This window comes from Periplaneta americana, chromosome 1 (genome assembly GCF_040183065.1).
Source record: "Periplaneta americana isolate PAMFEO1 chromosome 1, P.americana_PAMFEO1_priV1, whole genome shotgun sequence".
Classification (NCBI taxonomy): Eukaryota; Metazoa; Arthropoda; class Insecta; order Blattodea; family Blattidae; genus Periplaneta; species Periplaneta americana.
Window position 1 is genome coordinate 103,281,093 of NC_091117.1, and position 18,830 is coordinate 103,299,922.

The 18,830-nt window shown below is 33.4% G+C and overlaps 1 protein-coding gene across 6 annotated transcripts in view; it reads left to right on the forward strand.

Moving 5' to 3' along the window:
• The window catches only part of Nipped-A (Transcription-associated protein Nipped-A), a 494,348-nt gene that overhangs the window by 357,941 nt on the left and 117,577 nt on the right, over nt 1-18,830 (forward strand). For 4 of the 6 annotated variants that reach the window (XM_069825168.1, XM_069825181.1, XM_069825179.1 and 1 more), the window contains exons 42-43: nt 10,191-10,429; nt 14,331-14,491. In XM_069825168.1, coding sequence (XP_069681269.1) covers nt 10,191-10,429; nt 14,331-14,491 — 400 coding nt within the window. The remainder of the gene's footprint in view (nt 1-10,190; nt 10,430-14,330; nt 14,492-18,830) is intronic. The other 2 variants (XM_069825178.1, XM_069825182.1) reach the window with 1 other exon arrangement.

The following is an 18,830-nucleotide window of genomic DNA, read 5'->3' on the forward strand; positions in this document are numbered from 1 at the left end:
CTATGTCTGTAAGATCCGGAAGTCCACAAAACTATATCATCTGCAAATAGTGCTGTTTTCATGTTTGATTCCTCTAATAGGGAGGGTAAGTCATTTATATAAATATTGAATAAAATTGTGCTGAGGACAGCGCCCTGAGGTAGACCTCGATATGTTTGTCTGTAAGTAGAAAGTGAGTTATTGAATTTAGTGGCAATGAATCGTTGACTAAGGAATTCTGATATCCATCTGAACATATTGCTGGAGATACCTAATTTCTGGAGTTTTAGTAATAATTTATTTCTCCAAACAGAGTCATATGCTAGCTGAAAGTCAATAAATATTGCCAAGGTATCTTCTTTCTTGTTAAAACTGTCTTTTATTTCTTGGCCGAGGTGTATGACTTGTTCATTGGTAGAGTGTGGTTGTCGAAAGTCGGCTTGTCCTGGTGATAAAAGATTTTGGGATTCTAAATACCAAGTTAATCTGTTGGAGATCATGGACTCCATGGTTTTTGCTATCATGCTTAATAGTGCTATTGGTCGATAACTATTAACATCATGAGCAGGTTTCCCTTTTTTGTGAATTGGTACAATGATTGCTTTTTTCCAAGCTGCAGGACCTGAGGTGTTCCATGATAAATTGAAAATGGATAAAAGTACAGACTTGGCTTTTTACCCCAGATGTTTCAAAAATTCGGAATGAATGTTATCGGGGCCAGGAGATTTCTTGGTTTTTAAATTTTGTAAAGCTAGAGTTAATTCTTTGGAAGTAAAATTTTGATGAAATATTTCAGGTTTTGTGATATTGCTAGTAATATTGTTTTTATTATTTTTATGTAATTCTCTTTTGATAAATTTGTCAGTTTTTTTGGTATTGGGATGTAATCTGTGAGAGTTTGAGTAGTGTTTATTAAATGCGTTTGCTATATCTCTACTATCTGTTAGTGTTTTGTTATTATGAATAATAGGTTGGCTAGTATTTTCCTGTGTATTGGAAATATATGTTTTAGCGCTATCGGTTCTAAAATACATGGTGCCGTGACCAGTGTAATATATAATTTGGAAAACACACCTAAAAGGTAAAATGGTTTAGTTTTGGAACAGTTAGGGAATAGAATATACAAACCGTCAGAAAAATGTACACCTAAGTAGCATATATGCTCATTTGTAGTATGCAAGGGTTATTAGTATCATCAGAAATTTAAGAATGACTTGAATGCCATATCCTCGAGAAAAATAATAGCTACGGATTTAATGACATTGATATCTAAACCAATCAATAGCCATCGGTTAAGATAACTTGAAATTTCCATTATCACTCCCATACAAGTGATTTCTCAATATCTGAATTGATCCTTTGAGGCACTAATGGCTATTTCCTTCACAATGCTGTATGTTAGGCCTAGGTTTTTACATTTGTTGGCAAAGAAGGAGGGTATGGTACCTCGTGCTTCCACCATCAGACCTATTACATCAATGTGGGATAGGCTGTATTTATCTTTATAGAATAGGATTGTTGGTTCATAGCTGCGTTTCTTTTCACTGTCCACCTTATGCAGTTGATCTGCATGTGTCTCAAATCTGATGGTAGAATTGAGAATGTATGCCAAGTTGTTCTTAATGGCAATGATATCAATTCGTCAAACACTTCCTTGTGTAGCTAGTCCCTGCACCTCTTGATGGACTGTAAACCCTACTTCCTTAAGTGCCTCGGCCAGCATGGTGACGGATGTTGCGAAGAACCTCACTATAGAGGCAGAAGCCAAGGATATGGGGAAGAGTTTCCGTCTCGCTGAGGCAATGCCTACAGCAGGTATCATCCCGACTTCTACCCAGTACAGGTTGGACTGGAGCGACATAGCCTTCCATTTTAAGGTGTCTATCCAGTCTGAGAGGGTTAGACCTTTATGATTTCTTATCCAGCTGTTTGCTGGGGGTAACTCTTTGTTAAGAATCACTCCTTTACCTTTTTGTTGCAATGTACACCAATTTTCAAATTCTTTTTCTCTTAAAACATCTCTGACTTTTCGAGAATCTTTTTTAAAAAGAACAGCTTTTACTGAAACATTTTTTTTTCTAACTTTTATTGTTTACTCACAAAGCAACAAAAATGGTATCTCCTGAGAAATGCTGTATGTTGTTTATGTACGTACTGTACCGGTAGTAGGTACAGCATAATTGTAAACACTGCAGGTCTTGGAACCGAGTCACGTTCCACTGTCTTTCATTTTGCATAGCAACAATGAATTTTGTTTATTCGTCCATATCATGTCGTCTCCCTTTGGGAGACACAAATGAAGAAGCATTTGACATGCTGATGATACTTGGAGAATACCATCGGAATTGTAGGAAAGCAGCACATGTTTATGCAGAGAGATATCCATTGCGCACCTGTTATTCGTACAATATTTTCCAACATCTTGCAAAACATGTGCGTACAAACAGCGTAGTGCAACCAGAACACAACTAGGGTGAGCATATCAGACGACCTGTAAGGAATGAAAAGAAAGCTACCAATGTCCTTGCTGCGGTAAGAGTTAATTCTCATGACTCCACAAGAAGGATTGCACCATAGTACAGTGTTTAGAATTCTCACAGACACCCATACCATATTCATCTCCATCAGAAACTTGAGGGACATGGCTTCCAGACTTGTATTGATGTCTGCAACTGGTTTCTAAACATGGACCATAATTTCGAGCTCAGAGTTCTGTGGACTGATGAGGCAACTTTCGAAAGTAATGGTCAGGTGAATCTCCACAATGTCCATTACTAGTCTCCAGTTAACCCACATTGGTTACATGAAGTGGATTACCAGCACGTGTGGAGCCTCAACACATGGTGTGACCTCCTCGGACACCGAGTCATAGGACCATACTTTTTTTAGGAGAACTTGAATTGTAGAACGTACGCATGTTTCCTCCGAAACATTTTATTTATTTATTTATTTATGCCTATAACAGGGCAAGCCCCAATTATAATAGACAGTACAGATATTCGTTTACAAAAAAAACATAGATAACATGAAAAAAAAAAGAGATGAAACAGATACAAGTGTAAATACAAATTAAAATGGAAAATGAGAAAAGGAAAGAAAAAAAAAAGAACAGACAAATAGATACTACCTAAATAAGAGATACAGATATAGATACAAAATGAAAAATACAAAATAAAATACATGAAAAATAGTTAAATATAGATATCATAGCCAAAAATGTAAAATGTAGTTATAATTGGTCAATTACAGAGTAACAAATAGCAAAATTATATAAAATCAACAACCTTCAGTATATTAATATTCTATGTAAGAAATGCAGAAATCTAGATCCCATGTTTTACATATTTCATAGAAATTTGAACACATTTTTAACACTGGTGAATTTTTATGTGCTGAAGTGTTTGGTTTTTTATAATATAACAATTGACGATTTCTTAAATGTGATGTTCTAGCGTTAATCTGGATTTGTGATAATATTTCGCTATTATCCAGTAGACCGTTGAATATTTTATATAATGAAAGTTGCTCAGCAAGTAATCTACGACTGGCAAGAGACATTAAATTAAATTCAGCAAGTAGATTGTTGTACGAAATTTTGTTATGGAGGGCTGAACAATGATATCTTCTAAAATACAGATATCTAGAGAATCGTTTTTGAATTTTTTCAATTTGATTACGATGTGATTTGCAAGTGGGTGACCAAATTACAGAGGCATATTCCAATTTAGCGCGAACATGACAATTAAAAAGAAGTGTCAAAGTCGAAGTGTTCTGTAAAGTTTTTGAATTTCTAATAATAAAACCCAGATTTTTTAAAGCATTATTTGTTATATTAAATATGTGATTATGAAAAGTAAAATTATAATTAATAGTTACGCCGAGATCTTTTACACAATACATTCGTTGTAATGGTTCACCGTTCAATGTATAATTACCTCTTAAATAAGATGTAGTCCTTGTATAAGTCATATAACAGCATTTTTTTGTATTAAAGTTTAACCCATTATTTAAAAGCCATTGATAAATATTGTTGATATCAATTTGTAGTAATTCTAGATCGGACGTATTTTGTATTGATTTGAATATTTTTAGATCATCAGCATAAAGTAAACATTTTGAATATTTAATTACTTTAGGCAAATCATTAATATAAATCAAGAATAATACTGGGCCAAGATTTGAGCCTTGAGGTACTCCAGAATCAGCAGTGTAAATATATGACTCGCATTGATGGTATTTAACATATTGCTGTCTATTTATTAAATATGATGTCATTAATTTTAACATTTATTGTGAGAAACCATAATTATTTAATTTAGACAAGAGAAGATTGTGATTAATCTTGTCAAATGCTTTAGTCATGTCAGTATAGATAGTATCAACTTGCAATTTACAGTCTAAACTATTTGATACAAACTGCACAAAGTTGGTTAAATTTGTTACAGTAGATCTACCCGTAACAAAACCGTGTTAGAATTCAGATAAATAACATTTGACATGATTAAAAATTCTTGTGTACAATATTTGTTCAAAAACTTTAGCAGGTGCAGAAATTATCGAAATAGGTCTGTAATTTTCAACTTTAGTGTTGTTGCCTGATTTATAAATTGGACATACGCTGCTTATTTTCCATTTTTTAGGAAATTTTCCAGTTTTCAAACTAAGATTGTACAATAAATACAGAGGATATGATAATACTTCGTAACAACCTTTTACAATGAAAGGTGGTATCCCATCAGGACCACTACATGTTTTAGGCTTTAACTTTTTAATAGCTAATTTAATCTCTTCATGACTAATATTGTTTATGAACAATGAGTGAGAAACATCCAAATAATGACAATCAGACATTGCGTTACAAGTTTATATGTTATTATTGTATACAGATTTAAAATGTGTCGCAAAACCATCAGCAATATCTTTATCATTGGTTAATGAATTACTATCCAATGTCATGACATGAGATGTACGGAAATTTTTTATTTGTTTACTTTTAATAAAATTCCAAAAGTGCTTAGGATTGTTAGCAATATTTCTTTCAGAAATTTCTACGTAATTTAAATAAGCATTATTAACATCCAAATAATGACAATCAGACATTGCGTTACAAGTTTATATGTTATTATTGTATACAGATTTAAAATGTGTCGCAAAACCATCAGCAATATCTTTATCATTGGTTAATGAATTACTATCCAATGTCATGACATGAGATGTACGGAAATTTTTTATTTGTTTACTTTTAATAAAATTCCAAAAGTGCTTAGGATTGTTAGCAATATTTCTTTCAGAAATTTCTACGTAATTTAAATAAGCATTATTAATCATAGTTTTGGTTACCCTTCTTAATTCTTTATATTTTTCTTCATAATGTGGGAAATATTTTATTCTCTTCCTATAGTATTCTTTACTTCTTAAATTTTGTATGATATCTTTTGTAAACCAACATGGATAAGACTTTTTCCTATTAATTCTTTTCTTTGGAATATTTCTATCAAATACACTGTTTAAATTTTCATAGAAATAATCGACAGCTTCATTAATATCATCGTGTTTATGAAGTACTTCCCAGTCTATTTGTTTAATGTCAGTGTAGATTGCGCTGAAGTTTGCTTTTTTAAAGTTCAAAATTGTAGTAGGAGAATGTTTGAATGTTTTGATACGATCTTTTATATATAACATTATTGTTAAGGATGGATGATATTTGTCTTCGTTAATAAGAGGAATATCGTTTCTAGAAAGTTCCAAGGATTTAGGTATGTTAGTTAAAATTAGATCTAGAGTTTTAAGATAGTCATTTTGAATGTAATTTACTGAAAATAAATTATGAAGTGCTAAGAAGTTTGCAAGAGATCTTTCGCAGAGCCCCCATTCAAGAGATCATACGTGTGGTCAGTTATGTTGGGAAAATTAAAATCTCCCGTTATTATAATGTTACTGGTACATATTTTAGGAAAATTCGAAATTGACTCAAAAATAACAAATAACTTTCTAACTTAGAATTGGGAGGAAAATACACATTTACAAAATAATAAATTTTACTACAAATTAGAGTTTTAACAGCTAATGCCTCAAAATTTAAGTTATTCATTTCTATTTCTGTGACTACTAAATCATTACGAATTGCAATTAAGGCTCCTCCTCCTCTTTTATAATTTCTGTCTTTACGAAAAATATTATAGTGATCAGTGAACAGCTCAGAACTATATATAGATTCCGTTAACCATGTTTCAGTTAGCATTATTATATCAAAATTGTTAGCAAGAGTATTAATATAAAAGTTGTTAGATTTCGTCCTTAGTCCTCTGACATTTTGATAGTAAACTGAAATACTATTTTCACTCACAGACATCTTATATTAATTTATTTACAGACTCGATAGTATTCAGTACATGGACGGTTTTGTCACCTTCATGTTTTTTTAATTTGATATTACCCATATTGTCAACCCATAAAAAGGCATAATTTTTTTCTCGTCTTATTTTCCTCGCTTCAGCAAAAATTAATTTACGAAGAGGAGTGAGGCTTTGATTGACATATATAGATTCATTACCTGTCATACCAAGATCACTCACATTTAGATTACGCTTCACTTTTCTTCTTTGGAGGAATAAGTCTTTATCAATTCTCCTAACAAATTTCACAATAATACCCCCCGAAGGTTGATGTGGCGGCTTCTTCAAGCGATGACATGCATCAATCATTTCATCTTTCACTTCCATGTCCAGTGCACCACCAATGTTTTTAACAAGTTCACATGTGTTTTCGTTCGCAGTTTCTGGCATTCCATATATTTCCAACGTATTTCTTCTCCCATACTGGCTTAGTTCATCAACCTGACGTTCCGATTCTTCTAATTTATTTCGCAATAATGCATTTTCACCCTTTAATTTATCAATTTCCATGAGACAGGCATTCAGACTTTCCGACTGTTGTTTGATTAATTTGCTATTGTCGTCGAGTTTCTCATGCAATAGATCTAGTGACTTACCCAAGTCCTTTTCTGATTCTTGACTACATTTTTTTAGGTTAGCTAACTCTTCTTTCACAGAAAGCACCAACCTGTACAGATCAGCTGAAGAAGGAGAGTTCACTGCCATTACGATACTACACTCTTCGCAGCACCACACTTTATTATTGGCTTTAACGAGATCTAGATCTTCTTCAGTCAAATTTACACACTTTACATGAAATATCTTAGAGCATTGGGAACAGCTTAACTTGGATTTTGTTACTCTGTTGTAGCACTTACCGCACACACTCATTCCACCGTTTGCACTCCACTTTAACACAGATTTAAACTTCGATTATTTGCTGTAAAATCTTGGTTTCTTATGATGATTTATATATCAGTATAAATTACATAAGTTAATTAAAGTACACAACTAGAATTTAGGTCATTTAAAAATAATATGCCAGTATATTTCACAGATTTAATGGAGCACAACATACACGAACTTACAGCTCCATCACGGCCTCCTAGATACACTAGTTGCTTCAAGATGTTCCCCTTGCGCTTAGATTAATGATGTGGCTTTAGCAGGACGGTTGTCTGACTGACTTTTCACATAGGGCTCAACAAGTTATTAACCAGTTACTTCCCCTACAGTGGATTGGACAAGGAGGACAAGTAGTTTGGCTGGTCCGATCTCCTGACTTCACTGCAAATGACTTCTTCTTATGGGGGAGAATTAAAGACATGGTCTACTAAATACGTCCAACAACTAGAGAAGATATTAAACAAAGAGTTAGAGAACCCTGTGGGTCTCTAAGATGTGCTGAAGTGCTCCATACAATCACGGATGTTAGGTGGAGATCAGAACGTTGTTTAGCACAGGGTGGCGAACATTTTGAACACTTACTATGAAAAGTGTACGTACATTAACAACGAACAGTATTTCTCAGAAGATACTCCATTTTTTGTTGCTTTCTGAGTAAAGAATAAAGTTAGAAAAAAAAGTTTCAGTAAAAGTTTTTTTCTTTTTAAAAGTAGTTTCCAATGGCATCTTCAGTGACCCATGTTCTCATTTGAAATTTCGAAGTTGACCAGGTACCCCTACTTCGGGTTTGTTAAGGGAAATGGTACTACCATCAAAAGATTCTTTACATAGGTTTTGATTGTCAAAATTTTTTTATGAACAACCAGTATCATATAGTTTTGGAGAAAAAAGGCTGATATGGGTGATCTGAAACACCCGGTATATATACATGTATTTTCTTCTTTTGTGTATATATATATATATATATATATATATATATATATATATATATTTATTTTTTTTTTTTCCAGGGGGTTGTTCTTTGAGATATTTCAAACAAAAAGTTTCATACAATTTTGCTCGTTTATACTTCCTTTCCAAGATGAAAATTGTTTTATATAAAAACATTTCATAGCGTGTTTTGGGAACCTATTGATTGAATTTCCAATATGATCAGTTAATTTAAGGAGCAGCGTATTATGATAATAAATGATTGAAAAAAAAAAATTAGTTTTATACTTTAAATGTGCAGAAATTTGATCTGAATAAATGTAACTTTTCGTTCTGAAAATGAATTTTTAAAAGTTACATTAATACTGGCCATAGCTCACCTGCATAAGATAAAAATCTATCAAAGCAGCCACTGTGTAATATGCAACCAACCAGACGCAGTCATGAACAAAGATCATCTTCAGAAATAAATAAACTAAATAAAGATACCATCATATTAGATAGAACATTATTGGGATGCCAAAAGATAAATGAAGTAAATCTTCAGAGTTTGCCTTTAGAAACCAACCAACCAACATGTAAAATTAAATTGTATTATGAATTATGAAACATTTAGGTACCCCCTTACACAAGAATTGGTCACCAGAGGGGTTAGGGATTAGCAAGCAAGGCTCATGCTTCAAAGCTGCTGTCAGATGGAAGTTCGAACCCCATCTGGTTGAGTTTTTCCTGAGATTTTTCTTGACTATGAAGCAAATTTTTGATAATCCCTGACGAATCTTCAAACTCACTTCATGATAGTACCGTTCTTTTGTTGGCAATTCCATCATTCCAATTCATACAGTAATGTTACATAATCAATTTTTTTAAATTTTAATTGTATGCAACTTCATCTCTTAATCAAACATAAACATAAATATGAATTACCTCTTACAGCTTGCCATTCATAAATATTTTCATTAGGAATCACATTGACTTTTTCCTTACAAGGATATTCAACTTCCCTTTTGTACAATGAACCATCAAACGCATATGAATGGAAGACAGTGTTTTGTAAATGTGATTTGTTCATTAGAATATATGTATTGCAATAAAACATAAATGAGATCTCTTACCTGTTGATGTCAAAGGATCATAATATAATAAATGTAATAAATAAAATAAATAAAAATTGTCCCATGAGATGACGATCACATATTCATCTCTTTCACAACAAATTATGTAAAATACGTTTTGGATTGCATTCACACAGAAGTTAAATTGATCAACATTTGCTATTTTACATGCATAAAATGAAATACCAGTAATATAAAAATTCAGAAAAAATTGTATTGTGTTTTGTAGTAAGTATATGCTTTATTATTATTATTTTTATTATTATTATTATTTTTTATGTCTCAAAATATGATCTTAAATTATCTTGCCTTTGTTAATATGGTAGATCATAATAAAATGCCTACAACACTCAGTACATAAATTGACAATTCACTATTTTAAATAGATGACAATGTAGTTTCCTAGTTTCCTACAGGTATGATGCATAATTTGGCTTCTCTATAGCCTTTAACAACATTTATTTGCACAACTCAGAAATTATTTCAAATAAAAGAGAAATTAATTATAAGTAGAGTAATTGAGTGATTTCTTCCACATACGATTGGTAAATTTTTATGACAATGGTATATTCTGGTATCAGATTTCTTTATTATCCACTAACGAAGTGAAAAAACTCACAAAAAGAATAATTAATTGGTAGCAATTTATATATTTGGATCCACTAACCACTACCCAATGGTAGGTGTGGTCCTCCATACAGTTTTTGGGGTTATGTATAGATGATATAACTGCCATAACAAAAAAATATGGTGCCTACATTAAAACGGTTATATTTTTTGCTGATCACTCTCCTATATTGGAAAGCAAAAACGTTAATGGCTTTATTGTCAAGAACTCAGCATTAGCTGTTGTATACTGTATTTATGCAGTGACTGACTTTTTCAGAGATGAGACACTGAAATGTTCTGAACTGACAGTAAAGCTGGAACCAGCATTCTTGGCAGGACTGCGATGTGTACAACCTACTATAAGAGCCAAGTTCTTTGAAGTGTTTGATGAGAGCATGAAGAGACGACTTCATGACCGCCTCATGTACATCACTTGTTCTCAGAATTGGGAGGCAATGGGACCCCACTACTGGATCAAGCAATGCATTGAGCTGCTTGTTGTCACTGCTGCTCCTAGTAAGTATACTCATACATTGCCCTGGATTCTAATCTTTAAGGTCATTCAGAAGTCACTTCAAACTTCAAAATATTGTAAGTATTATAATTAGAGCCCGGATTTCCATGCACTATGAAATCTTAAAATACAATGCATTCATGTGCTATCATATGACAAAACATGCAAAAAAAAAAAAACAATAAAAATATGACTATCAAAATTGAATTTTACATTGTTACATTTTCATTTTTACGTACTAAAGTAGAATCCCTTTTAACCAACACCAAAGAGACCAGGTTAGTTCCGGATGCGAGATTTTGCTGGATAAATGAATAAATACCGATATATACCAAAAGAAAAGTCATGATGTCAAACGTTGAAACTGCAGCCATGTAAAGCTTATTTCTCTATGACTTACCCATAACTGAATAAACATAAAACCTGTGTGGATTTTCCGTATTAAAACACATCACACAACACAATTCTAGGTTCGAATATTCATTGAAAATTAAAGCTCGTGCGAACTTCCTAATGTGGCAACTCTGACGGCCCGAACATAACTAAATAAATGTAAAACCTTCGTTGATTTCCTTTATTAAAACACATCACATAACAAATAATACACCTAATTTTAGGTTCGAATATTCACTGAAAACGAAAATTCGGGCGAACTTCCTAAGGGAGCAAAACTGATGGCCCAGACTGTGGCAATATGGGAGACGTAAACTTTTTTTTTTTTACCCAGCCAAAAGTGCCGTTGTTTTGGTATTGCTGGTAATGAGGGATTTTACTGTACAACTATTTTTTCAAATTGTTCTTCACTTAAGCTCATGTGCTTATCTGAAGCACAGAAAATGATCTTTCTACATCACAGGAAGTGACAGGTGCATATTTAAGCAAAGAAATTTGGAACAAAGTGAGATCGAATTGTAAGTCTTTTGCATTTCCGCATGACATGACCCCATTGGAAATCGAACCCGCAAACCTTCAACTTTGCAGCATTACACCTTGATCGCAATGCTTTTACATGCCCCAAAATACACAAATACTTACATCTTCATTGCGACAGTCACAATAAACTACATCACCTTCAGTTCTTTAGAAATTCCTTTCCTTCAATCCATTTTGACACAAGATCTCTTCTTGCAGTTCTAACAGGAGCCATAGTAACACTCGCAATAGAACACAAAAGTATATTATATTGCAGTTTGCAAGCATGCTGCGTCTGCCTTCCTTTCTTTCAATATTTTGACCCCCTGCTTGTAACAAGCAAGAGTTGAGGATTGGAAATTCCGTTGTAACAAGGGGAGAGTTTAGTGGAAAGTCGAAAGACTAAAGGTACGGTCACACATCACTACTTTTGCTGCACAACTTTCGTATTGCAGCTGCAAATGTTGTGTGTCGTGTTCACACGTAAGCCAAAAGTAGCGCACTGCATGCTACTTTTCGTGCTGCACAATGCAAGTGCTGTAAAAGTTGCAACTGGAGGTTGCGAGTCTGTTTACACACAAGACACTATTTTGCAGCTGCAGTTTAGCTGCAGCTTTACATCTCCATGTTGATTCTTCAATACATTTTGTGGTTGTATTTGCATTAGAGTTTCAGATTATGAAGCTCATGCGATAGCTGACTTATTACCTCTTTTAATTATGAAATGGAGAATAAAACGCAGATGATGCTGAGAATAGAAGGAATAGAAATACAGAACAATTTGAAGTTACAGTCTCCTATGAGAACTATGATGGCAGGGATGAATAGGGTCTATTGTTATGATATAAGAACTTTTTGCGAATATTAGAAATATTATTATTTTTTAACCCTTCTTTATTATATTGGTTCTGAAGAGGGTGGATTTTTTAACATCATCTTAAATTTGCATTGCACTAGCAATTTCTGCTAACTTAATTTACTTTTTGTTATGAGAATCGGCATTTGCAAATTCCACAAGTACTCTCTTCGTTCAAGTCAGTATATTATTGCTTTTCTGTCCTAACTACTATTCAGAAATTGGCATTATTTTTATTATAAAGCTATTTATAAAACGTATTTACTTCAATGATAACAAACAGCATATTCTCGTAAGCAATGTTGGTAACCCTCTGTTTGAAACTATGCTATGGAAAATTGAAAAAATGAATTATATCATCAGCAGACTATATTGTACGTGTAGTATCTGTTATAAATCATTTATTTTCATCACATCAAACATTAAAATGTATCCAAACAATATAAAGTATCATTGGCACATTTGGGTGACAACACTGGCTGCAACCACTGCAAAAGTTTCAACAAAACCGGCTGTACTAGGTGTGTACTTTGTATCAAAATAAAGCATTATGTATCTGTGATAAATCATTTGTACAGCAATTACAAATTTCTAAAAATTATGTTTGTACTTAAAAAATGTCTTTTTAGTATTTTTATATACCTATTTAAAATGTAAAAAGAAAAAAAGAAGAAGAAAAAAAATTCTCTTGCAGACAAACACTGGCTGGCAAGTTCGTTCCATATTGGCCTTAGAAGGGGAGGGAAGAAGATTTTACCTAATTTCCTGAAACAGAAGTTCGTTTGGCTAAGTCCAACTTTGTATAAAAGGGATGGTAGGTTGTTCAGGTTAGGCCACAGTATAAGAAGAATCAGTAGGGACAACTCTTGTCGGCACCTTTGATGTTGTTGGTACTAGATTCAAGCTCAGTAAGGTCTAGTTCTCAATGAATCCAACTATGTCACTAGTATCAAAACACTATCAAAATATTAGTAAAATATTTATTTATTTATTTTATTGGTCAGTAATACGAATAATCTTGTATGTATATTTATCATTGATATTATGTCGCTAGGAAGTCAAAATACTTATATCCATTGTTGACGTTCATGCTCGCACTTGACCGCAACGGACGCCATGATGTATTATGTTGTATTTGGATCAATTTTACCAACATAAGCCTCAAACAGTGACTTGAACGTTAGCGTCAATTAGTGAATATTTTCATGATGATTGCATACGGAAGTAATTATTATTATGGTTATATTGCCATTCCTTTGCCTCATGTCTTTAAAATTATTAAAAGCTGACTAATGAATGTTTTCAGTTAATATTAAATTATGCCAGGCCTGTCGTAGATGGAGATCCATCTGGTGGAGGTTCCAGATAATACACCCGGTTTCGTGACATGCGCACTCAGAATTTGTTCCCACGAAATGGCTTAGGTGTCTTTACTGTATGTTCTCTACACTGTGGTTAGGCAAGAACTTACAAATTAGTTCTCGCGTCAATGTATCCCCATTATGCAAAATGAAACTGACCAATAGAATTTAATAGAATTTGAGTCTTCAGTTCAGTAGCACTCATTGTCAGCACCAGTTCTTTGTACATAAATTCCGCCTAAAATGGGATATTTACTAAAATTAAAGTTATTAATTGTTCATTTTATATAAACTCCTAAAAGTCTAAATTGGATTTTATAAAGTCCTAAATCTCTTTTTTTTAACATCTAACAATTCTTTCCCTATTTATAAGTGTTATTTTACCAAGAATAATAATTTCAGTAATCTTTCATAAAAAAATCTTAAATAATTTTATAGTTTAAAAATGAAATACCACTGTCTGAACATGACTCGATCTAATATAAGGAATATTTTACTTATGTTCTTCGCATTTTTTCATGATAATTTAATTACTAATTGACTAAAATTCGTCAAATTCAGTACTAGTGTAATTAAGTGAACACTGTATAGATATGATGAGATTTTAATGAACCAAGTTGAATATTAATGGCTACAAAAAAGAATAACAGGAAAGTTTGCAGTAGTTGATAGTAATTACTAATTACTCTACCGCCATTATTTTAATTTCGAACGTACATTTGATCCTCTGTGTATATCTACTTAATTTCAGGAAGTATTTCCTCATTTTTACAGACACACCTATACAGATGTCATCAAATGCAAACCTTCTGCCTTCTATAACATCAGTAATAAACTTGGCTGACTCTGCAGAAAAGGACAGCTTTGTCATGTCAGTGAATGTAAAAGAAGAACCAGCTGAGATACCAGAATCCATGGACACCCATGATAAGGTGGTGTGTATCATTATTTTAGATGTAAAGAAATTCATGATGCTCATAGACAGAATAATAAGAAACCGTTATGTCTGAAGATTTCGAGTTGTCAAGTTGTGTTTTGTATTTCACTGTGGTAATATACATGAGGTCATTCAAAACTCAATTCAGACTTAAAAGCATTGTGACTATAATATGCTATAATATTTGGGGTAAAAAATAATCATCACTTTGTTGGCCAAACAGTGGGATTTCTTATTTGTTACTTTTTGCATTTCCAGTTACCATTTTGTTAATTAAAACATTAATGGTTTTATTAGTACTGCTGCATGAATTTTAAAGTTTCAAGCAATGGTTCTACCATTAAATCTTAGGATGTAGCTAGTGCAATGTTATTATGAAAGCTGTAAGAGTCTTTCTCAAGATCTAAGAAAATTTAGAACTCTTAACAATTATTCAGGAAAAGGCTCATGATCCATTCCTAATTACGGCAATTTAATCAGAAGGTTTGAGGAAACTGGTTTTGTTACTGATAAGAATAATTCTGAAAGACCAAAAGTAATTATAGTGATGTCATTGCTGGTGAGATGCCAGTGTTGCCAAGAGAGAAGATACTCTTCAGAGATCTTAGTTTGTTTTAAATAATGTGGTTGGCAATTATAATATGGAAATATCACTTACAACAACAAAAGTAATGCGATTTAAAGGTGATAAACACTGTAAGGGCGAAAATAATAATACAAGACAAAATATTGGAACAGGTTTCTGGATTTTGCTATTTAGGTTGTGACATTTCATATTTGAAATCTGCAGATGTTGATAATAAATTATGCAAGATTCCAAATGATTATTGGTACAATAAGAAGAACCCTATGTGGCAAAGTAAGAAAAGACAAAATCACTAAATTTTATAAAACAATGGCAATCCCGATATTAACATATGGCTCTGTGATTTGGGTGTTAACAAAAGGAGAAAAAAAAAAGAATAGAGGCAGCTAAAATGAGGTTCCTTCGATTAATAGCAGGATACACTTTAATGGGCCATAAATAGAGCACAGCAATGAAATGAGTTAAACTGAATGGATTGAATGACATTATACAACAATATAGAAATAGATGGAAACAAAATGTAGAAAGAATGGAACCACATCGTCTACCATTTCAACTCCTCTATTACAATCCAAATGGAAAGAGGAGAATAGGATGCCCAATTGAAAGATGGCGAGATGTTTTCTCTAAACTCTGAAACCAGAACAGGCATATTATGCCTAAGCCTTGGAGAATATGATGATAATGGAAATAAGTAGAAATAATTGCTATGGAATTAGTAGTGTTAGGTATCCAGGCATTTTTAATAGTTTGGAGAAAATATCACAGTCTGTACCCATACAAATTAAAACCGTGTTCACACTCAAGAAAGTGACAAGCAGGAAGAATAAATTATGATTTTGCTTCGTTTCCGCTAGTGGAGATTCACCTGATTAATCATTGGGTGAACAAAATTTTCTGGAGAGACATAGCACATTTCTTTCTCAGTGGTGGAGTTGTCATATGTAATTGCAGAATTTTGTCTGAAAGTGACCTTCACGTTTTAATTAAACAAAGACTGCATGATTAGAACTTCACTGTATGATGTGGCTTCACTTCGCAATTCATCATTGCTAACAAAGAAGGAAATGATGGAGTATCAGAGACTGTCTCAGTAAAGAGGAGCATTGCTACAGAATGTTACAGAACTTCGTCGCCCCTAGACTGAGGAATTGCGACCTGGAAAATATAATATTTAGATGGTGCACTGCTGTACTTTTACACACCTGAAAAGCAAATAATTACACAGCTCTTTCCTTAACGTTCATCAGTAAGCAGTTTCCAACAATATTGCCTCTGTGATTTCCAGATCTCAATCTGGCTGCCTTTTGATTGTGGGGTTATCATAAAGAACGAGTTTTCGTGGCACAGCCAACACTCCTACAACTGATAGATGCTATCTTGCAAAAAATTGGGAATATACCAAGACATTCTCTGCAAAATGCTCTGCATGGTGTCGCAGAAAGAATGGTATCTAAACATACAGTAGCTACCCTGACACAGGGCTGGCTAGTGTGTAAATTTTAGCTCCAAGTTCTATACGGCATGTATTTGAAAATTATTTAACCCACAGTTATAATAATATCCAAAATGAGCGACAGTTATACTGACAGTACTTTTCCCAGTGAATCAGGTAGTGAAAATATGATGGAAGTGAGGTTAGTTTTGCGACCACAAGGCAGTGATGTGCGTTGGATTGTTCGAATGTGAACCCAGCACCTTCTAGATTCAAATTCACAGAGTCAAAGTGAACATAAATAACCCTGACTATATAGTGAAGTTTATAGATTTATTTTTCGATGACAACTTACTAGACAGATTTCAATGGAAATGAGCAGGTGCCGAAAAGTGCTTACAAGGTAACATTTTGAAGAAGAGAGCATGCGGGAGAAAGTGGGTAGCAACAAGAGAAAGTGAAATTAGAGTGTTTTTAGCTCTAGTGCTTCTTCACGGAATTATTTGAAAACCAGAACTGAATATGTACTGTCCAAAGAGAGATTGTGTCCATAAACCTTTTTTCCCAGGTGTTATGTCTTATGCAAGATTTTCACTAATAAGTAGATATTTACATTTCACAATGATACATATGTTGCTACAACACATCCGTGTCTGAAACCGAAAAAAATTTGGCCTGTGTTTGTGTACTTGAACAATAGATTTAGTGAAGTGTACACATGTGATGGGATGTAGCAGTTGATGAGAGTCTTATGCTGTATTAGGGTAGGCTGGAGTGAGTTGAGTATATTCTACTGAAATAGGCCCAATTTGGCATAAAAACTTGTAGGCTATGTGAGTAAAAAACCAGTCATTTATGGCCAAGCATAATTTAAACTGGAAAGGAGACACTTTTAGGTCATTAATAAAAGAATGTGAATGTGGCATTCCAAATTGTTACGACATTAATGAAATTCCTTTTGAGTAAGGGATACTGTATCACAACTGACAATTTCTACACATCTCCTCAACTTACTGATGAGCTCGTGAAAAATGAAATTTCACTGACACTTTTACTGCACAGTGAACAAAGACAGAAAGAAATGTCCCCAGGAATGATATCTAAGAAACTGAAGAAATGTGAAGTAATTGCTTTTCAGAGAGGAAAAGTAATGAGCCCGAAATGGCATGACAAAAAGGATGTGATACTATTGAGTTCTGTCCACAATGCTGAGGTTGTCGAGGTGGGAAGAACACGTGGTAGAAAATTGAAACCTAAAGTAGTTGTGGATTATAATGACACGACGTGCAGTGTGGATAGGGTAGATCAGCATGTGACAGACTACCCTGTAATAAGAAAGAGAGAGAAAAAGTACTACAAGAAAATGCTCTCTCATCTCTATGAACATGCAATTTGGAATTCCTTCGTTTTATGCAAAGAAAACATCTGCAATTAGATTAAAAATAATTGTAGAAAAAACAATTGAAGAGTATTGTTCGAAACTCCAGACTCCAAAACGAGGATGTTCCACTACAAGTATGGTACCACGTCTCACTGAGAAACATTTTCCTGATCATATCCCTCCAAATCAGAAGAAGGCATTTCCTACAAGACTGTGTGCTGTCTGCTGTTCCAGAATTTAGGATTAAGGGGAAAAAGTGAGACATGAAACACAGGTGTACAGCAAAGTTGGTGTATGTGCAGTCCCTTTCTTCCGCATTTATCACACAAATAGTATTTTTTTAAACGAAAAATGCACAGTAGTAAGTGTGATAATTCTAGTGTACATAATATACTTACTGATTTGCAGAATAATAAATGTGACAATTCCACTATAGATATATATGTACTTGGTAATTCCTGTGCCGTGTAACTTTCATGAACAAAATATAACAGTGCAGTGAGTCAGTCCATAAGATCTGCAAGCTATCAGCTTGATGCAGTATAGCATTTGTTATTAATGGAGAAAAATTCGCTCCAGCGCTGATGATTGAACCCAGTTCTATGCACTAGGTGCTCTAACCACTAAGCTACGCCACAGTTCAATCCAAATCGACTCCACAGTACATATGCACTGTTAGGGAAATAATCTATGTAAAGATTAATTTTTTGGTCTTACAGAATTAGTCTTTACATTGATACAGTATGGTCAGTATGAGTAGGCGTAGTCTCCAAATATGGCATAGATGACATGGGTGTTACAGTGACTTTGTAAACATAATAAACATAACAATCCAGGTCATTCATTTTGTCTGCACTCTATTAGTGATGATATCGTTGAAGCCTGATTCCCAAATGATATCGCATAAAAGTATGTTGTTATTGTTGTTTGTTGTT